This window comes from Leptonotus elevatus, chromosome 2 (assembly GCF_054856555.1).
Source record: "Leptonotus elevatus isolate MCC_2025b chromosome 2, RoL_Lele_1.0, whole genome shotgun sequence".
NCBI lineage: Eukaryota > Metazoa > Chordata > Actinopteri > Syngnathiformes > Syngnathidae > Leptonotus > Leptonotus elevatus.
Window position 1 is genome coordinate 10,201,086 of NC_141240.1, and position 23,295 is coordinate 10,224,380.

Genomic DNA, 23,295 nt, shown 5'->3' on the forward strand with positions numbered 1-23,295 from the left:
AATTCTCACCAGGACCTATTAATAACAAATTTAATCACTAGTCAATCTGGTGACTGGTGGTTGTGTTATTACTTTAGCTAATGCTAAATGCTATCTTGGTTAACAGCTCAACAGTGGCAAAAAAAGAAAGGAGGGGGGGGAATCTATATATATATATATATATATATATATATATATATATGTATACCATAAAAAAACAGTGCTTAATTTTAACAGTTTTTCCAAGTTCATATAGCCCCACACTTTTATCAGTAAATAGTGAAAATATTTCACACTAGGAAGGAGTACATTTTTAACTCTCTAAGCAGAGTTAAGTTAACCCTACAGGATTACACAATTCTCTCAACTCTTCTCAGTAGGGATGGGGAATTGATAAGATTTTTACGATTCCGATTCCGTTTTCGATTCTGCTTAACGATTCAATTCTTTAGCGATTCTTTTTTTGGAAAAAAGATGAATACAGATTAGCATCCACTTTTTTAAGTCTTTGTTGCATCTGTAAACAAGAGACATGTTTAAAAGTAACATGGCCTGACAAAGCCAACAGTGAAGTTTTAAGGTCCACATTTGAGGACTCCTCAATGGGATGCCACGGGGTCCTCAGAAAAAAAATAAAAAGAAAGAGAAAAAATTTGAAAATAAACACATTAAATATTTTTTTAATCATCTTCTGTAGAAATTTTCAAAATACAACTTAGATTATTTTGTGACAATAATGTCCAACACTAAGATGAACTCTGAGCACTCAAAAACTCATCCTCCCTGCCTCAGTCAAAACATACGCAGCCAGTGGAACTCGCGAGTGTTGCTTTTAAGTCATGGTTCGTTCTGTACGTCTTTCCACGTTTTGCAACCTTGAATCAACCCTGATGAAAAAAAACAACAACACTCGCGGGCTGCGCCGTTTACCTTTGCAAGCCGGCGCTGTTTAGTGAGATACGGATTTAACATGAGCTTTTCTTGAAAGATGTCAACAAACTTTCGAGCGTGGCGCCATGTTTGTTGCTCGGCGCGCACGGAAACGTCGTGCGACTCGCGTGCGTGGAGACGTCATCGTCCCACACAGAACCGATAAGAGATTTGTTAGCAAAAACGACAAACGATGCCAAGGAATTGAAACTCTTGGAGCCGGTTCTCAACAAGAACCGGTTTTCGATTCCCATCTTTACTTCTCAGACACTTTTAAAAGTTGACTCCTAAAATACTTGCCGTGATCGGGATTTGATCCATTGTACCCTGAAACCAAAGTTGGTGAACTAGCCACATGATTTATTGGTCGTTTTAAATAAATTTAGCGTGACATCTGCCCGTCATTGATAGATAACTGCCTTTCAGCAATTGCTTCCACGAGTGCTTTATGAAGCAAAGCCATGAAAAAAAAAATTATTCTGCTCAGTGCGTGTATTTTGGAGAGTTAAAATGATCTCCCACAAATTAAACTCTCCAATTTGGTGTATTATGTGTATTACATGTTTGCTATACATGACATAACTCACTTGGGTAGCTCATTTACAACTACAGTATACTGAAACAATTGTTCTTTTTGTCATTAAACTAAACGTTTCATAAGCAGTGGCCACCATTTTTAAAAACATCCGCTAAAAGTGATTAGAATTGCCTGTATTTATAGTTTAAATAATAAATACACCGCAAACTACGATTCCCCAAATATTTTACTCGTCGTGCAAAGCAAGGTCAGGAACATTTGACTGCGCGGTACAGCGTAAGAGTAAAATCAATGAAACATGTTTTGGGGGTTTTCTGCTGTGCATTATAGCATGCAGTTGTCAGGTTCACCCCCCCCCCCCCAAATAAAAAAATTACAATAACATGTTCTATGCACACCCACTAGTCTAAATAAGCTATTCTGGTTAATATTGCGTTAGTGGAATATGAGTTAAGCAGCAAAATCCAGCTTTTTTTAATCCATCTCAGGGGGCGGCCATTTTGCCACTTGCTGTCGACTGAAGATGACAATCGATGTTGCTCAGGTGTCAGGTAACACCCAAATACATCACAGCTTCAGAAAACAGGTAAGCTCTGATTGGTTGTTGTCTAAGACCTGAGCAACATTGATGTCATCTTCATTCGACAGCAAGTGTCAAAATGGCCGCCCCCTGAGATGGATAAAAACGGCTGGATTCCAAAAATCTAATATTCACCAGAATGTCATGTTTAGACTAGTGAGGTCATATATAACATTTATTGTCAATAAATGTTTAAGGTTGACTTCCACTTTAGAAGTCAAGTGTCTTAAGTTTAAGCCAAGCATGTCGCAAGATCTAAAGTTGGAGAGTTGAGTCTGACTCGAGTCCTCTACATGTGATATTGTAGTCTTGCCGAGTCTGGTTCCACCTGCAGAAAAAAAAGGCTTCTCATTTTAATTAGCCTGACAAATTTATAAAGGGCTTGGACCCTGAGCTCAGAGCTCTGAGTGAGCCAGCGGGCCAATGTACTTTCCCATGGTTTCATATTTTACCAGTGCACTATGTAAATTAGCCTCACTGAAAATGTTTTAAAAGTCTATTAAATAATGTGTCTCTTGTTGCTAAACATAGCATCGCCCCTGCTTTGGGCTATCCACCTGACCCATATCTTTTTATTAAATCCAAGTGCACTTGAGAGCTCCATCTGCTTCATGCTTTTAGCCGTAGCCTGCACTCATCACTTCGGCGAGGAATTGTAACCGGTTACTCGATAAAGGAGAGCTCACATTCGGGCCATTATTCATGGAGAGTCAGCTTTTATATGTAGACACACAAAGTGGCACGGTCGCATAAACCTCATCCATCATTTAGTTATAGTGTAGTGATGCCAGGATTAAGGTCACCTTTTAATGAAAAACACCTGCAATTCCTGGGTTTGATCATAAACTTAAATGGTACCAAATTACTCGCGTGCAAATGCCTAAATTGTTATTCGGGTTCATGCATTACTGAAATAACGTACACAAAGTTCAATGGGTTCTTCCTGTAAGCTCCACCCCTCGACAAAGACATGTGCGGCATGCTTTTTCAACGGAACTAACCAGTTGTGGCTGTGAGAGGTTTTCTATTACTCTGATAGTCACTCGCTCCCCCTCTCGGTGTATCTCACTTGGATCTGCAGTGCAGGGTTATTTTCCAAGCCATTTAGAAAGTGCATCCAGTTGTGAGTGGACCATTTGATGTACCGAGGATCAGTTCCCGGCTTGCGTGCAGGTGTGTAATGGCAATAAACGGTTGTATGACGATTACATCAAACAGTTTTGTCCATCAGTCGTTTTTGATATGGTTTTTTTTTGTGCCCCTAAATCAGGCGCCATCAAAACAAAACAGCCTATGTTGATTATTATTGAAATATGAAACCTGTATTGAACTTGCAACTTCCTGTATTGTATTTTCACCACTTAATTGCCCATCGATCCAGTTTGTAAAGCACTTTTCCTCATTAAAGGGGAAGTCAACCCCCAACATTTTATTGACAATAATATGCTCTACGCAGCCCCACCAGTCTAAATATGATATTCTGGTTAATATTGTGAGTTAAGCAGTAAAATCCAGCAGTTTATTAAAACAATTTTTTAATCAATATCAGACCATTTTGCCATTTGCTGTTGAGTGAAAATGACATGATAGTTGCTCGGGGTCAGGTAACAACCAATCACAGCTCAGCTTCAGAAAACAGGTGAGAAGTGATTGGTCGTTGCCTGAGCCCTGAGCAACTGTGATGTCATTTTCACTCAAAAGCAAATGGCAAAATGGTCGCCCCCCTGTGATGGATAAAAATGGCTGGATTTTGCTTCATAACTCATATTCCACAAATGTAATATTAATCAGAATACTGAGGTCACATATAAAATATTATTTGTCAATATATGTTTATAGTTGACTTTGACCTTGACTTGTTGCCTACTAATTGTACGGCAACTACTTACATCATGATATAGTGCAAGCAGTCATAATGTGAATGTGTATGTCGCTTCCAAGTTCATGTACTGCCTTGAGGCATTAAGAACTCTGAAGATTGCTCTTTGTCCAAAGTTCTAAGGCAATAACCCTCAGCACAAACCCAAGAAGAGGGGAAGAAGTATAAGTACGATTTCAAGCCAAGGCCCCAACTTCCTTTTTCAGGTTTAAGCTTCTTTTTGGCCCCAAAGAAAAGATTAGTCCCTCTTGGCCCTGGAGTGGAGAACCCCTAAGCAGCTGGTTCCCAGACAAGGTCAGACCCTCAGAGCCTTTAAAGACCAGATGTGCCCGAGGCTGCAGAGCAGGAGACGTTGTCTTGATCCTTAAAAGTTCATGCTGAGTTCAGAATCTTATGTCTTTAAATTGATTCTTATTGTATGTTATGTGTAGCTGGTAGTCATGCCCATAACATCCCATTTCAGTTTCATTTTCTTGTCAGCCCAGGGACAGTTTCCCCGTGCATCTCCTTCATTTCGTTTCTTTTCGTACTGCGGCACGTGCCACAGGACTCCTTGTAATTGCATGTGTTGGCAGCATAATGGCATCGGGCGGTGGCAGAAGGCGGCGGAGCATGAAGCAGAACGCTGCCTTGTGTGCCTCAACAGGGACGCTGCGGTTTCTGAGGTCTCCGCTTGTCGGCCCTAAGCCTCACGGAGATGTCAGGAAGTCAGCAAGGTGGAAGCAACGCAATATCACAGCACGCTGCTTCTGTCTACGCGGAGTGAGATGTCACTCTCTGTATAATTTAGCCCACAGTGTGCTTTTGTACCCTCTTGAACATCAACATCAGCAACGTGGCATTCAAGAGCCTGATTGCATCTTTTATAACCACCGCGGCTGCTTGCCGCTGGAGGTGAGGGATGGGTGGTAGTTAATCACCACATGGCCAAGCTGTAAAGGATTTTTAGAGTCTTAGGAAAAACAGAGGAATCAATGTCAATTTAATCCAAAACACACATCCCCTTTACAATGAAAACCAGATGCAGGAAGTCTATTAGTTCCCCACTGTAGCACCACCGTCCCCACGTATATGACCTGCGCAATTCGGATGAGGTCCTTTTGGAAACCCGAGTATGCGTCATTATCATTGAGTTTTACTGCAGTACCTTGTCGCTTGTATCGTAAACACTTGCGCGAATACTATTTCCACGGCAAAAACATGCCATTTCACCTTTATGTTGAACATAGGAAAATGTTCGACAAGCATGCCGTCACCACATTGTTTACTTGTGTTCATGCTTCACTCCTTTGTCAAAAGACACATTTCCCTCAGAAGTGACTTGGGGGTCCACCCGTGGGCCGTGTCCCTTTTGATTCTTGTTGACTTACACTGATTTGGTTTGTATTGATTCAGTAGAGCTCAATTCCCTTTGCAATCTATAGGGAAATGAATGGCCTTTTACTTTCACCTCCCCAAAGTCATAACATGATCTATAACACGAAAGCAATGTCATTACAGCTTTCAAGTAACAGCTTTGAGGAGGTCGCATCAATTAACCCTGCTAAGTGATTAGATTTTTGCCAATTAATGTTATTGTAAAAGTCGCAATTGAAACATTGAAAGCTCCTTTGATATATTTTAAGTAGATGACGTCAATTTTAAACCTTAATCCCAAATCCTGTAATCCTCAGAGACTATTTTCCAAGGTTTCAAATCAAAGGGAACGTTTCAAATGGATGTATTGAACACGTTGTCCAACTCACAGTTCTAAGGGCTGTGGTTTGAATCCAGCTTTGCTGTGTAAAGTTTCTTCTCGCCTTTTACTCCAGGTTCCTTCAATGCTAAAAAAGCTTGCAATAAGATTAATTGAAACCCCTACATAGTCCTTAGCTATGAGTGCAAATGGTTGGTTGTCAAAGTTTGCATACAGTTACATCATATTCCCTGTGATTGACAGGCGACCAGTAGAAGACCAGTACCTCTAAACTTAAACCAGCTGGGATAGGCTCCAGCACACCCGTGACCATAATGAGGATGAGCATTATGGAAGATAGATGAATGGATGGATTTTGAATTGGAAGTCATCCCTGACAAGGTGTTTTTCAATTTGTATTTTACTGTAGGCTATTTATATTTGTCAAATTAAGTAGATGAAGTTGTGCTAAATTACAACTGAGATTGAGTGGCAAAAAGCCAAACACGTGAAAATGCATGAAATGTGATGCAAGATATGTCAATCTCTTAGCAATTTGACTTGATTTCATACCCAACTGGTCAAGGCAGATGGCTAGGTAATCCGAAATGTGTTTCTGCTCAAGGTTTCTTGGTCTTAAAAGACCCTGTAAAGTGAATTCAAAACGTTATTTCGAAACACATTTATACACGTTTGCAGATAGTTACTGTGAACTACGTAGTACAGTCAGTACATTCCAGCCAACGAGGCTTTAAGTGTATTTTTTGGGGTTTGGTTCAAATAAGTAGGGATGATGAAAGGAAGACGGGTAGATGTGATAATATTTGATTGACAGTTAATAGAGGCGTGGTTTTAGCACATACAGTAGATACGTCCACAGCGTTTGAGAGTTGAAATAATGGCTTGATTTTACATGAGCCTCATTTTATATGTACAGTACTTGCAGTACTTTTTAATTTTTATTTTGCCAGGTTTGTTAATGACACCGTTTTCTGTGGTGTGACAAATTTACAAGACATTTATCAGTATCCGTAGATTGTGGTCCCTTACTTTTCCCATTTGAACAGTCTACTAATGAGTTCCGAATCCTATGGGGGCAAATTAATACTTCACGTCACTGCCACAGATCAATGGGCTGGCAATACCTTGTAATGAGCACATCATCGTTTCAAGACAATTTCAAGAGTGTATCGCTGTTGCTATGAAGATGCAGATCTCTGCCATGCTCAGCTGACACGGCGAGTCAAGCCAACAAGTGAACTGAACAAGCATATTTGTCCACGACCTTTCACCCCTGCTAGGATAAAGCCAACAATGATCTTGTTACGTTTATGACGTCCTACCCAGAGTTCAGGAAAGCAGAATCTCTTCTAGGCCTAAACACAACTCCTCCTTTACCCTACCTCTCTCTGGGAGCAGTCACTTTGCTTTTGTTGTGATACACATACATCTGGTTTGGACAAGAGTCTCCGCAACTCACCGTAGACGAGGCATAGCGATGAGTTAAGGGACAGATTTAAAATTGGTGCATTAGCCAGCTCTCAAGGTTTATATCAACAAATACTCCCTGTTTTCTTGGTGCTGTTCATTCCCATCCACCATGAAATGAACAATTCCAGCTGAGCCTATTGGCAGAAATACTTCAGAGGAAACTCAAGCCCGAGAGTGGGTTTAGCGACGTAAACGTCAAACAGCCTGGTAACCATCAGACGTCAGAATGAGGGCCTCTTGTCTCCTTGGCATACGCTTGTCCACCAAGAAATGTATCCTGGGCTTGTGTTTCTTAAACACTTCCAGACTTGTTTTGGAGTTTCAGAGAAATATTATTTTGTACGATTTTAAAAGAAAAAAAAAAGAAGCGAAGAGTTTATTCAAGTGCACATACTCACGCACGCACCACCATACACGAGCTTGACACAGAGGCTGCAGTTACGCTGTAGGCCAGAGGTGGCAGTCGCGAGTAAAAAAGTGACAAATTCTGCAATACATCTTTAAAGAGGACATAATTGCTTTTTAATTGCTCGTATACAAATAGTTGTGTCTCTAGAGTGCCTGCCCATCAAGTGTGATACTAAACAACCAAATAAATCCTTTGTTAGCTGCCTATTTTGGAAAATGTGTCTGCTGCCGAGCCTTTCCCAATTTCCCCCAAACTGTTAAGTAACAGTTACAATAATATCGCCCCAAGATGGAGTTTCTCCACCCATGACTTGGCTGCTAGCTCTGTCATTAACAAGACACCCCCAGACTACAGTGTCTGAAACACTAAGTCAAAGGCAAAAGGTAAGCAGAGCTGAGATTAGCTTCTGATAAGCGGCATATTTCTCTGTGAAATTGTTGAGGTGCTTATGTTTGCTGATTTTGGATGCTTGCTTTTTTTCCACACTCTGGCCTCTGCTTACGCATGTACAGTAGGCGCCTCATTCAACTTTCTGCTCTGCCCCAGGTTGTTGTCATGGTAACCAAATCCATGTTGGACTCCACAGTAGAGAACATAGGATGAGCAGCAGCTCATTTGAATGAAAAATGATTGATTTGCGGAAGGCTTCAAAAAGTGTACTGTAAATTTGCTAACCTTGCTGGTAATGACTTATGGAGTGTTAGGCTGAGGAGCAACTTTTAATTATTTGAGTTTTTCAAAAGTTCTGCATATACGACTACACTATCAAAACATCCCTTTACATGGACCTGCAAAAATGTTTGAAGACACAGTCATATTGAATAATAAACATGCCCATGACATGGACATGTGCACCAACTGCTTGTCCTACCTCTCTTATCCGAAAAGATATTTTTAATGCTTCTGCAATGCATTACTTGATTTGGGAATTGAAATCGGTTTGTTTTTTTTACCTTTACTTTAAGACAAATGAGAACAGATAGCAGAGTAAAATGAAGCAAAAACAATGGCAAATACAAGTACATGGACAAGAAACTGTACAGTGTGATTATAGTTACATAATACATTACATTATGGCATAGCCCATAGTCAATCAAAGGTTGAAAACATTGCATTGTCGCTTACTAACTTATGTTATGGGAGTGCTGTGTCCCCACTTATCACAGTAAACAGAGAAGTGTTAACAAGTTCATTAGCTTGAGCTAAACACAAAAACAGCCATGTATTCTCTCATTCATGAATCATGAATGAATGGGACTTTTTCATGCATGCAACTTAGAAAGGTGGCGTTTCTCACTACTTTATTTAATCTGGTATGATAACGTAGCCAATGTCATTATTGCATTTTGAGATCTATTTATGTTTTTAGACGTGTTTTTACCTCTTTTTTTTTGTTTTAAAGCACGTGTACAAGAAATAAGCCGTTTTTACTATAAAATTGCCTTTTGCAAACAGGATGTAAAATTGTCGTAAAAGCAACTTATAGAGTCACTTAAAGAGATGTATTTCTGCTCATTATTTAGCAGATGTCATGTGTGATTAATAGAATGAGTAGCACAGTCTGGTCCAGCACTTTCTTCAGGCTCAGCTGACACTTGTAAGACAAGATGTGTGTTTGCACTCGGCTGTCCTCTGTGGCTGGGTTCAAACCCGTTGCTGTGTTTAGTCAAGTGGCTGAGGAAACGTGCTGCGTCACTGAACTCGAAAGGAAACATAGGGAAATGGGAAATCCTGTTCAAAGCCTTTTGAAAATAGGAAATCTTGTTTTAATAGCAGCTTGCCGTGTGCTTGCCACCTTTCGCTCACTGGCGCTCAACTGAACTACAGCCTATTCACAAACCAAAGCGTCGAAACAGCGAAGCCTTGCACCCCCCCCCCCCGGCTTTCCTGTTGCCCGTTACTGCACATGGGTCTGATTTGCTGCCTTATTAGAGGGTGTTTGCCTCCTGTAAATGAAATACCCAAAGAGGCCAGTGTCCGTCCACTCACCTCCTTGTCTCTGGTCTGTCTAGACCACAGAGACAGTCCTGTCTGCGCCGCACAGAAGCCAAGTATCGGGATGCATACGTAGACAGCTCTGATGGCAGACAGCAGTTGTTTTTCACTCACACTGTACAATCAGTCAGTAATAACTGTCACTGACATGGCTCAACCTCCAGAAAATAAAAACGGGCAACAGATTCAGGATTTTCAGTAAGGCAACCGCCATGTTTACATGGCTCTAAATCTCCGCACAAGGCCAAATGTTATATATACAGCCAAGGCTATCTGAGAAAGCGGCGAACACGGCCTTCGCAAACACAACCAATCTCTTAATCTCGCTCTGTTTGAACCTTCCTTGTCCCTTCGTCTCCTGGACTGACGCGGGGATAAAGCAACGGCGTGTCTCATTTTTCAGAATTAAGGCAGCTCTTTTAACTTGATTAAGACATTTTTTTCTATCCTCCAGAGGATTTCTAAAAAATGTTTAAAGACCAAATAACATGAGCACTTCTCCGAGCCATGCCAGAAACCCTTTCCGCTTGGAAATATTTGCTTTGGACGCCAGCCTTGCCCAGCACACAACACAGGCAATTATGGGAGCTATTTTAAACGGCAGAGATCTACTGACAGGCGACGCCTCATTTGGAGGGATGAAGGAATCAGGAAATGAAACCTTCATTGATGCACTGAGCGTATGGAAAGAGAATTCCCGCAGGCCTTCTGAAGCTGTTTGTATATCTCACAGGCATGTTGTGCATGCATTAGGGACATTTGGGTTTATGCGTGCGTTATAGCAAATTTCCTGTTTCAAGCAGCTCCTCTCTTTGTTATTGTCAACTCCATGAAGACAACAGCAAGGCACACTACGAGGCGAATCAACGGAAACCGAACTCTGTGGCAACGGCGGTTCAAAGGTTGCAGACAGGCTTGTTGCTTGAATGTAAGAACCGGACAGCAGACTCGGTCCACGAGTGTGACCTGCCACCGACTGACTTGTCAAGTCTCTGAGGTTGCCGACTTGTCGGTTGCCGTTTCGAGCTTGCATCTGTCTCTGCATTTCTGCGGGGAAGAAAGAAGAAGACAGAGTACATTTTAATTTGTAACTCTGCCGGGCTGAGAATTCCCCAGAAAGGAAACTTAACCTAAAGGCCTTCTCAGACTGGACAAATAGACAGTAATTTAGTTTCGCATGACGGTTTATTAAAAAAACAGCCTTGTATACACAGCAGATTATTGATGCAACGAGCAGTGGGGTGGATAAGGTTCCAGTGTGGTCGGTAGTGATAGAGCTCAGGTCTCTAGGGGAAGAGAGAAAATGGAGTGTTACCTCCAGAGCCACAGTGCACTCACGCACAGTTCATGTTTGTGTCCTGTTTGGGCAGAGCAGTGAGGAGTGCGTGATTTATTATTAGTGTAAGTCTTAATTGTGCTTGTGGCCATTTCTTGTCCTATAAGAGAACCGAGCCTCAGGCGATCCCTTTGAAAAGGCCCTGCCTGCATCTGTGTGCATTAACTTGGTTGCTTGTCACCCTCCTGCAACCACGCCAACCTTCAAGTCACCCCCCACCCCCCACCCAGTCTCCCTCCTCCTCGAATCCTGCTTCCTCCCTTCTAACTGCATTCCTGCTCCATGGGGCTGACAGACACTCGTCATCAGCAGGTACTCTAGCCCAGGTGGATCGGGTTTCTCACTTGCCAGGGGTTTGTGCTGCATGTGCAATTTTATGGCTTAGGCATGCTGCAGTTGGCAGTTTCCGTGCAAGTCTGGTGTGCTGCCATTTCGGATACCTATTAGTGAAGTCATGGCCTCTGCAGACAGATTAAGACAAGCCCTTTTGGCATTCCTATATATTTTGCAGTGTATGCAAGTACACATCACATTTTTCTCAAGCTTCTTCTTGGTCACTTGTCACTTTTTTGTTTTGTTTGTGGTCCGATTGTCCCATTACATGTTATTGTGTTTTATTTTGTTGAGATTCCACCCATTGGCTGTCTTACTGTCTTTTGTGACACTTAAGGAAGGGAAATTCCATTGGAGTAATTTCAATTCCAAATCCATTCCAATTTTATATAGATATAGTGTGCATGTTATTATTATGTTATTTACTTGAATATGCTATACTGTACATGTTTAAGCAATTAATTAGTAAATCAGGGATTGGGATAGACTCTTAGGGCCAGATCTCACACAAATTAAAGCAATACACCACTGAAAACTGCACAGTAAATTCTGTAAATTTTACTCCAAACTGAGTCTATTTGTTCCCACTCTAAATAGAGTAAAATTTACACTTGGAAGAGAGTAAAATAAAAAATTGGGAGGTAAAAAAGTCACTCAAGGGTTGAGGAACGTACCCACAACTTTAGGTTGGGAGACAGCTGATCTACTGAGCCATGCAGTTCCTGCTATGTGTTAGTTAGTATGCCACTCGTCAGCTGGAAGCTTCGTAACTCCAAGAGGTCTCCTCTTGGATGTAAGCAAACAGTAGGAGTGGCATAGCTCATGTGGTAATGTGGCGGTCTCCCCAGTTGAAGGTTGTGACTTCGTTCCTCAGCCCTTGAGTGACTTTTTCCCCCCAATTCTTTATTTTACTTTCTTCCAGGTGTAAATATTACTCTAAAACTGAGTAAGCACAACAAAATGTAACTGGTGAAGCAAGTAAAAGTTAGCCAGAATTTTACTGTCCAGATTAGGGACCGTACACAAACCATATGTCCAGAGTGACCAACGTAAAGGGTAATTTTAGTCCCACATACATCGCCCTGGAATATGTCATTTGGGGACGATCCTTAACTCCTACTCATGCTGAATGTGTCCTCCTCATCAGCCACAGTTTAATCTTCACTTTCGGCTGGACACAAGTCTCCTGTAGCCGTACTGCTTTTGAAGCGTAATTCCCTCTGTTATGGCCGCCGTGGGACGCAATAATTCCTCGTGCGTGTCTTTGTAGTCATTTAAAGCCATGCAATTCTCTGCGTCTTTACAGCATGCGATACGTCACAATGATCATGTCCAAAAATGGCTGCTACTGTACCTAATGCAAAAATATCTCTAAAATGTACTATACAATCATAATCGCTCAACATAAAAGGATCCTTTTTTCACAGAATTGCTGGTTATTAATAGTTCTTAATGAATTACGTATTTCTTTAAGTGCATTTGTGAGAAAAGTGAGAAGAGATTTTTGTGACTATTTAGTTTTGGTTATTTGCCATGATATTTTTTCCTTCCCGTAACATTGGCATTGGTTCAGTTAAAGTTGGGGAAACACTGCCAGTGCACAACCGCACAAAGTAAAGTCTATAGAAGCCATTTGAGTTTGTTGTGGAAGAACTTATGACCATGCAGCCAGTTGTGACATTCAAATTAACCTCAGAGTTACGCGGTGTTCCGTGCCTGCGAAGACATTAATGTGTTTGGTAAACATTATATTACAGCTTGTACTTATACTAATGTTATCATTTAACTCAAAGCATAACTCTTGTCTTTGGTAACCAAGGCCTCGCAGAGTGACTGTCGGCCCTTAAAAAAAAGATATTCATCTGTTTCTTATTAGAACTCTCTCTGTTCAAAGACTTGCTTATTTTGATTGTGGTTTACAACTAGCACTCTTCGTACCTTTTGTTCTGTCCTGAAGTGATTGTATTAATTGCGTCTTGTGTCTCTTTATGCAGATGTCGACGAGTGCTCGGAAGGCAACGGCGGATGCCAGCAGATCTGTGTCAACATGATGGGCAGCTATGAATGTCGCTGTCGAGATGGATTCCTCCTGAGTGACAACCAGCATACCTGCATCCAAAGGCCAAAAGGTTACATGCACAATAATGCACGTGCACTTTAATGATCTGACTAAGGAGGAAAAGATTAGCCACAAAAGCTTTATTTGGACCATTATCTAATGATTTATTCTTCCGTAATCAGTAGGCCACATGTAAAAGCCATATTTTACAATTTTATGACCACAATTATTTTGTACTGTGTCTGTATTTAAACTGGAGGGTTAGCAACGTAATATGTTTTCATCTGCAGGGGCAAACAAAAGAAGAGTGGTGTAAATCTCTTTTTGTTGTCCCTCTGACACTTCAAATTGAACCCATTCAATGTTTGATAGCTTTTGGAGCCGTTGGCGGTTGGAGTTAGCCCAGGGTGCTGTGAGCAGACAAAAGCAGAGCTACCAACTGTTCCGGATTGTCCATATTTTGTTACGCAAATCCCTGAACGCAACCTCGTTACGCTCGGAACATGAGGTAGAAAACGAGCAAAAATACTTAGTAGATAATTGCGATTTATTTATTTATTTATTTTTTTGCTCGCGAGGAGAGCGGACACAGATGTGCACAGATTACAATTGCCTACCCGTTCTGAGCACACTCCGCCGAGTCCTCTCTTTTTAATAGGATTTCCCTAGTTTACACAGATGTTGCTGCTCTAAAGGGGAGAGGGAACACACAGCAGGATATGAGTCATGCAGATAATAATACAGACGTGTCTTTCTTCGGCGCTGAAGATTTCGATCTATTTTTGACAACACGCCATGTGACGTCAGGGTCACTGCACGCTACATGGACGGTGGCAGGGTAGCAGACAAGTCCAAAAGTTATCTATAAGCTAATTAAGCTAATAAGCTATGCTTATTTAGAATGGAAACAATTAAAGTGTACCTCCGGAGCCTTATTTTGAGGTATTGATGGGGAAATGGAGCGATATTAATATAGTTAGATAAATAACTGGTGTTCCCATTTTTGTGTCTAGCCTTGTATGTGCCAAAATAATTCCGCTGGTTAATTTCAATGCTTGTCGCCATATTTGGGGTGGATGTGAAATTGCCACATTGACAGGCCGTCACTCGCACCCATGAGGCTACTACAGAGTAAGACGCCAGATCGCTTGTCAACGGATGTAAATCTTTCACATATGCTCTATTTATTTATTATGATTTATTTAATCGGAAATAATATAACCCGACAGACAGGCTTCCGGCTTTCATATGGCGTGAGAATACTGACATATGCGACAGCACCTCCTCTTGTCTCATCTCATTTGTCAGCAAATGGCCGTCGACATTCACGGATTGATGGACCTTGAGTGAGTATTAACTCTGGAGCGTTGCGAGAATGACTCAGATTCATCCAAAAATGCCACGTTGAATTGGTGGTAGATGGCTGAGCTGAGACGGCTTTCAACGTGGTGACGTCACGGCTTCGCTCTTCACCGGCAAATATGGCTGCGAGCATGGTGTCTTGATAAATATGTTTCGGGAGCTATTACTGTATAAGCTTGATTTAATACAACCAATGTAGCACACAACCTGTTTGGATGCAGTTTTTCTTGATAAACCATACATATTTCTCCTTCAGACTATCACAGGTACACTTTAAAGAAACACACTTTCTGTATAACAACCCTAAAGAGGAAGAGTGATTCAGAAAATGGATGTATGCTGTCGGAGCACAATAAATTCTATATGAAGGAAAAAATAATTGCGCATTTTAATTTTCTATGACTACGTTCTCATCTTTATATAGTTGATGCAATAAGTACATTAAAATAACTACTTAAAAGATAAATACAAAATAAAAATGTATGATGACGTGTAGAGGTGATAATAATTGTCTGAAAATATAAGAACGAAACTGGCAATATTTTGGATCATATTAATGTCAAAAGTGTTGTTATGCATATGAAAGTGGCAATGCTTCCGATGTAAATATTATCCAACTCATCCCACTTAAACCTTTTTAGTCAGATGCCATTAATATTTTAATATTCATATAGCACATTGAGCACTTGTAAAATATGACATGCAAACTAGAAAATATGTTCAACACATGTCGCCAAGCTAGATTTTCGTTTTTCGTTTTTGAAATATGATTTCCATGCTCATGCTCCTCCAAACAGAGGCCACTCCGCCTGAACATAAGCACGCTCTCACCGTAGGGGCGTCTGAATGAATTTATGAATCGAGCCTTGGAAAGCACTTTGCTGGCACGTCTTATGACAATTACGATGTATCACGGTATTTCGAGCAAATGCGTACGTTGGCGAAACAATGGATCGATAAGGAAATTTCTCACGACAATAGTGACGACGACAACTAATTACAAAGACAAATGTGACACAAATGCGAGCCGAACCCCGACAAAACACAATATTCGCAACGTTTGGCAATGTTCGCATCTCAGTGTGATAGGGGCTTGTCCTAATTTGAACCATCAATGAATGTACATTGGTTATCTGAATTGCAAAAACATGTTTTGGCAAGGTGTAATTATTCAGCAGATTCCAAAGCGCAGCCCGTTCGACCAGAGATTGCAATGGTAGTCATTGGGCTCTGATGTTCCAAACTAGCCTGGATTGTAAGATGTGCATCTTGGAAGTCTCGGGTTCATGGGATTAGGCTGGCCCGGTGAACTGTCAGTGTTTACATTTCATAAACGCAGTGTTATTTGAGTGGAGTAAAAAGCTGGATCGTGTGTTTCAAAGCGCCACTACTCTATCCATGGTGCCAAAAGCAGAGTGTGAGCACCAGGCCTGTCTCCTCATTTTTGACAAATGTGCTCACTATTCCTGCTAACATTTCATTTTTATATCAATTTGAACTTGATTGCTTCCAGATGAAATTTAGATGAGGCGATAGTAGAGATAACGTAAATGTAATAAGACTCTCAGATAGCAGGTCTTCTGTCATTGTTTCATTATTTTTTGAAAGATGGCTTGCCTGCTTATTATTCAGCACCTTCTCATTCCCAACTCATCCAAAGTGAACACTTGATCAGTGAAATACGAGTGGAGCTTATTAGCTGCCGGGACCCTTCAAAGGGTCACTGTTGGATGTGATAGTTCCCTTCGAGGCATGACGTGCGTGTAACAAGAGTACATTTATTAAAAGAGCCTTTGGAAATCGTTATGTTATATGATGTGTGAACGCTCAAATTGAGGTCTGGTTAAGGTTTATGCGCAAAAAGCACCTGGTTAGAGTTACAATATATTGCGGCTTTGACTTAAGTTATGACTTCCTCAGGGCCGTGTGAGCTTTACCTTCATGGTTACAGTAAGACTTTTCTATCATGCTGGCAATGTGCTTGAAAAGAACTAATGAACCCGTTTCAAGTGTTCTGTTTTTTGTTGTGGTGTGTCAGCACAACATGAACTTTGGTCACCAGTAGCAAAGTGTGGCACTTGTTTGATCCGTCTCCCATGACATAATTGGCACGCCACCCATCATGCAGCTAACATCACCACATTATCTCCTGTAAACAAGTAAGCTCCTTTGCAAAAACTCATTTGCCCCCTAAAACGTATTAAAACGTTGTATTTTAAATATTGCCATGGTACCAAAAACGTATTTATACGTTTTTACGTGTTTTTTTTTATTTTTATGCTAGAGCATACAGAAGGCTTTGACGCAGCCTCTGAACAGAAGAGAACGCTTAAAGCAATGGTAGCTTTTACAAAAATGGCCAGCAGAGTATAAGAGATTAACCAGGGCCATGTTGCAAAAAGTCAATTTTCCCCATGTTTTAAACAGATTTGTGAATAATGATGAAACTTAGCTATATTCTAATGCTAATTGCTGCAAAACGGACGACAGAAGAGACTCTAATCTTTTTTTTGGTAGGTTCCATGTTTGTGTCTGTGGGCCTTGCAAAATCAGTCAAAATCCAGTTAAACAGCCGGGAGCGAAGGGGATTGCTTCAGTAAAAACGTCTGGCAGTCTTTCACAATTTAGGTGTGACCTGTGTTGTTATTCATAATATGTTTTCTAGTATCATTGAGAGCATTGTGATGAAGGAAATTGGAAATAATTATTGTGTCTCTGCCTATGAATTGGACCTGAAGAATATATTCGCGCTCAACCTTTCTTCGCGACTGGCTCAGGAACATAAATCCTTGAGAAAATGAAAAGTGAGCTGTTCTCCTGGCCAAGTAGGTTTAAATGCAGGATTTCTTCTTAACCCTGAGGGTGCACTTTTCTCATAAGTTTTACTCTACCCGTTAAAAATACACCAGCTCTCCATTTCTTTCATGAACAGATAAAGTATTGTGAACAAATTTTGCGGATGGTCTTGAGCTGGACACGGCGTTGTCCGACAGTCTGGTTACAGTCTGTTTTCCTCTGCCTGTTAGCAAACACTTGTTAGCATTGAACCTGTGCCAATTAGGCAGCAGGGGTCTGTTAGCCTCTCGGCTAATGACAAAGTTGCTGCCGGTCTGTCTCTTATTAGATTTGCCGTAAGCACCCACCACCCCCCGCCACGCAACCCCCTGAACAGAAATAACTCCAGCCAAATGAAGGTTCCGTCGTCTAGCGGGCCAAAATGTAACAGTTCATTTATTCTCCGTGAACGTTTCTCCTCATGAAGAGATAAAGTCTTTGAAAGGCCAGCCAAGGTGCTTGGTGCTTGATAGGAATAACATTTAGGTCAAGAAAGGGTCCACTGCTTTGGATTTGATTGAATGTTTACCATTTAAAGGAGGATAACAGGAACCCTACAGTGCAGTGTGTGTGTGTGTGTGTGTGTGTGTGTGTGTGGGGGGGGGTGTGTGTGTGTGTGTGTGTGTGTGTGGGAGACCAGATCCAGTGCACTGGAATTCGGGAATTTCAGACTCAGGCAACCCACATATCCATATTTTCTGTTTTGCACATTTATGAACACAAAGTAGGGCAATTACTTGAAGTGTGCGTGGATGGATTGTTAGGAAAGTCACCTACAGCCGCTAATGTATTCAGTCTGCTGCCCCCCCCCCTTCTGCTTATTACACAAAATTTAAATGGTTTAAAAGTTCTGTCATAAAGTAGAGCAACATGAGCTGCTGCGATTGAAGGAGGCATGTGATATTGGAATTGTCCTGTCACTGTAAGCATCGATGTGGCCAGCAGTTTTGTGTCAAGATGGGAAATAGCAGAAAGTACATTTGCGCCATCTGATGATTAAGTGTCTGTGGTGGAAGAGGAAAATGATGACGTCTTGATGATGTAAAATTCTTAGGCCGCTGTCTCCAGTCACTGCTGGAAGGAAACTGGTCTGAAAAAAAAAATGTCCTAATGTCCTAATAATTTGTTTTTCAAGTTTTTCAAGGTCCTTAGCCATGAACAAAACATTGTTATACAGTATGCATAACATAGGTCAAAATCAGTCTGTGACATGGTTTAAGTTTGACATATGCAGTTTGTCGTTTGCATGCAATAGTCATTAGAAGGTCTAGAAAACAAGCAGATTCGATTTTGGCCCTATAGATTTGTGACTCATTATTCAAGTAGGCCTAATTGAGATCTTCATGGTTCCTTAAACGGCTATCCAACTCAGGACAAATGGCTGACGGCAACAACACACCCACATTTTGTGCAAAGCTACAACTTTGTTAATGAAATCTAATCTTATGCATTGATGAATGATGAGTATCATTAACATAAATCATATGTGACCGGCAAAATGATCCGCACGTCGGAATGATTAATATTGAGACACTGATGATGTTAGACTGTTTTGACACAAATGTTGATTTTGAGATTTCTCCACAAGTAGCCTCATTGAGGTCTCTAGTTTCATTTTCCATCAGCACAAAGGTCAAAAATGTAATAGAAGTGTATAAAAATAAGCAATTATTAAACAGTATGCATCCCAACTAGGGAGTGTTTTTAGCTTAGCTGCTAGCTAGCGCCACATCGAAGCGCCTGTTTATGAAGAACAAAATTCCCACTGCTGTAATATCACCTCATTTAAATAAGGAAATACCACAAGGAGCAACAATGACAATAACCAAACGTTGGCTGATGCCTCAGAAGATGACTTGTAAGATGAATGTGATATTCAAAGTTGAGGCTGATGTCTTCTGTTGAGATGTCAAACTTTCAAAACTTTTAAAGGGTTCAAATCTCAGACGATGGCCTTACCTGCGATTGGAATTGACTTTCCAGTGATATTTTAATAGTTCCTGAACTTTTTTCCCAAGGTACTGGTTGCTATGGACATTTGAAAGATGCAAGTACCAAAACTTTAAACCCCTTTTTCTCCAAACTAGGGATTTCTATCTTCCAACATTAAAATCGCTGTAACTGGGGCCCGGAGGTCGTCCTTTGGCGCTGCCGCGGCCTGGGGGGCCCTGAGGTGTTGCGCTTGCTCTGTCCTGGCAGGGGTCGACGGCTCCCCTCTTTGGTGGAGATTTTCATGCATGCCAGATCCACCACACCAGCATCTATCGAAACTCAGACACAATCTGCTTCCTCCTCAGGTCATTGAATCGGTGGAGGCTGGTGTCTGTGGATCTCACTCTGCTTCGTCTGTCCTTCCTTCCTTTCCTCAGTCTCTCCTTTGGTCTCTTGAGGTCTCCCTGATTTTTTTTGGGGGATTTGTTGGAATTTAGATGTTTCTGGGGTTGGGGAAGAATTCTGGTGGGTGGCTCGGTGGGTGGTGTCTGGTCGTTGCTGGATTTCACCTTTCTTGGTTTTCTTTGGTCCCCTCGGGTCTCCTAACGGCGGTGTTCGGTTTAGGTGAACGGTATGGGATTTTTTCTAATAGGTTTTTGGTGAGCTAACAAATACACGCATGCACGCACGCACGCACGCACATACACATACTCACCCACATACAAAAAAATAAAATAAATATATATATATATATATATAAAATAAAAAATAAAGAGCAATGATGATGACATTACCGAATGAACAATACTAAGCTCTTTAAGAATAAAAAGAAAGAAAAAAAAGCAAAGAAAAAAATCGCTGTTACTTTGTCAATTTTTGAGGCACGTCTATATAATATATATCATATTAAAGGGAATTAAGTGCAGAGTTTGAATATATGTATGAATATCTCAAATTTGATTTGTTGGCACATGAGGACCCTTTTGCCAGAGCCGGTCACATATTTAGGCATGTACAGTGATACTAAACAATAAATGGCTGAGTACGGAGCCCTGTGGAATTCCGCAGGTAACATTGCAATACTCAGAGGTCAAAGACACAAGGTTAAGGTCATATAGTAATACTATAAGCGAAGTGCGCATCTCGGCAGCGCGGTGCATTATGGGTAGGCCGGCTGGTAGCCTGCTACCAACTTGTTATTGAAAACTAAGAAAACGAGTCTAACGGGGAAGCGCTGATTTGGACCATTTCAACCGTTGGAAAGCTGATGTTTTTATTGAATCTATTTTAAACCTTAATAGCATGTCGTTACTGACTGCCCTCTGCCGGGGCACGACAGTTAAGTTAAGTTAAGTGCTTATTATTTGACTGAATGTGTGCACTTTACCGGGAGTTGGATCGAGGACACAACACCGGGACGCGATCAAGAGACGGGTAGGAGCTTTCTTCACTGAAGGGGTCAATTGGGGCTAAAAGCAGGTTCTTAAATGACCGTCACTCCATTAGTTTGGTTACACGTACGTCCACTAGCAAGCTTTGTGATGCTTCCGTCTGTTCCCTCGCTTTCAGGATATTGACAAAATAAATGTGTTTAAAACTATTTTAATAAATTTTAGCCTCTTATACATCCGTTTGGATCTTTCCTTTCTGTCTGGAAATGGGGAAGAGTGAACGGAGGTTTACAGGCGTACACTTCCATCTTCTCGAGCTTTGCAATGGTGTTTTTTTGCCGATAAACTCCATTAGGACAGTTAAAAATGGCACCAAGTGCACCTGTCGTTTTGTCACTTAAGGCTGAAAATCGTTTAAACAATGCTTGCAAGCTTTAAGGTGTGCAGTTACGCAAACACTTTCAGCACTCCATTCGCCGCCATTCAAATGACGGCTTTGTTTGGTGGCAAGTTTTTTTTAACTTGATTTTCACGCATGCACAAACGTAATGTGCACTTCGCTTGTTGATGAGGTGTCGCTGTTCAAATCTAGTGAAATAATCACTTTTGTAAAGGACAACAGAGATATTTACCTTGAATCTGGACTGAAAGGGTTGAAATACAGTACAGTACATTGCTAAAGGGTGTGTGATCATGAATCTGAAGTGTCAGATGAGAAAGATTGGTGAATTTAAAAATTGGAAGGTTCTTGAATTGGAATTTTCAATGGAGAAGGTCGAGCAGGCATCGTATTAGTTTTGCTGCACTAATGGATTGTGTGAGTCCTTAAAAGAGTCCTCAAGGTGTAAGCAAAGGGCCAGAGTGCTTTCAATTTCTTTTCTTTTTTGGGAGTAAAATATTGCCAAAAATCATTGGCTGTGTAGGGATTGTACAACATTGGCTGTTCACAGCGCTACTGTATCAAATAAACATTTGGGTTATTTGTATAGAGACGTGAGATCGAGTCCGGGCTTCGGCCTTCCTGGGTGGAGTTTGCATGTTCTCCCCGTGCTCGCGTGGGTTTTCTCCGGGTACTCCGCTTTCCTCCCACATTCCAAAGACATGCATGGCAGGTTAATTGAATACTCTAAATTGTCCATAGGTGTGATTGTGAGTGTGGATGGTTGTTTGTCTCTGTGTGCCCTGCGATTGGCTGGCAACCAGTTTAGAGTGTACCCCGCCTACTGCCCGAAGCCAGCTGGGTTAGGCTCTAGCGACCCCCGCGACCTTTGTGAGGACAAGCGGTTAAGAAAATGGATGGATGGATGGATGGACATCAGAGTAGCTAGTGTTGTTAGCCTGTCCCTTGTGCATTCCGTTTGCTTCAGTGTTGGGTGCTCTTGTCTTAGGTACCACACTATTGTGGCAGGCCTTCTAAGTTTGCAGGTAATGGAGTCACCTATGACTAAGGTGCGTGAGACAGGCTCTCCGCGGCTAACAGGCCTCTTAGCAATAATACTAAGGATGTCCCAATCAACAGGAAGAAGAAGAGTGTCACAACTTTCTCAGTAGGCTCTTGCCCCTGTGCTACACCGCTTGCTTTTTCTCCCACCCTCACATTAAAATGTGAACATCTCAGTAACTTTTATTTGATTCCTTCCTGGGACACGTTCAGACAGGCTTTTATGACATTTAACGGCTCTGGGATGTGTGTGTGTTTTTGGTGCTGGCCAGACAGAACTGTAACAATGCAAGGAATTTTCCAATAAATGTGATGAAATTCCATAATAAATAGTTACATCAGTTCGTGTTGCTTTTTAGAACCAGGGTGATTGAAACATGTTTTTTTCTTTTGAAGTAACCATGAAGTCATGGCCAGTTTTCATTCCTCCCGTGATACAAAGTTATATACTTTGCCAGTACAGTGAGGTTGTCCCACTGGGCACAGGACTACCTGACATGTGTGCCCTGTTGGCTCTCAGTATGCCTGCTTGTTTGCCACAAAACTGTTTTTACAAGTGCAGAAATCCCTGCCCCATTGCTCTGCAGCCCAGCCGTGTAATCAGGCTCTTTTCCTGTTCCGGGCAAGTGGAGCAAACAAAAGGACACGTTTCTGTCACCAGTCCTGTCCACTTCCCCCTCTATCCTTTTCGCCTTCTCTCTGTGTCCATACTACATTATCTTCCCATCATCCTTCCTCTTTGTCCACTTTCACAGGCCCCATGCCCTCGGTGCCCTCGGTGCCCTCGGTGCCCTCGCCCCCACCCTTGAACAAATATACGTCGGTGTCTTGGTTGTTGTTTTTTTAGCAAATGCTGACTGCCTTGCCACTGAGTTTGCTGGACCTCAGTTTAGACGGAATCCCTTTTGCTTGTGGCTTTCTTGAAGGCTGAATCTCGAAGCTGGCCAGCCCAGCACACTGCTGTGGACTACCTCAGTGCCAGTGGGGTTTTTCCACTCACACTTGGCTGTCATGGCTATAACCGGCAGGCCAGACGGGGCTCTGCTGAGACATATTCAGCTGTCTGTCCCTTTTTGATTTAGGAAAGAATGTGCCTGTAAAATCACATACTGTACCTCTGCAGCTGGCAC

At 41.6% G+C, this 23,295-nt stretch overlaps 1 protein-coding gene across 4 annotated transcripts in view; it reads left to right on the forward strand.

The window, feature by feature from the left end:
- The window catches only part of LOC147178377 (signal peptide, CUB and EGF-like domain-containing protein 3), a 109,072-nt gene that overhangs the window by 34,187 nt on the left and 51,590 nt on the right, over positions 1-23,295 (forward strand). For all 4 annotated transcript variants that reach the window (XM_086068300.1, XM_086068298.1, XM_086068299.1 and 1 more), the window contains exon 4: positions 13,140-13,274. In XM_086068300.1, the coding sequence (XP_085924426.1) occupies positions 13,140-13,274 (135 nt within the window). The remainder of the gene's footprint in view (positions 1-13,139; positions 13,275-23,295) is intronic.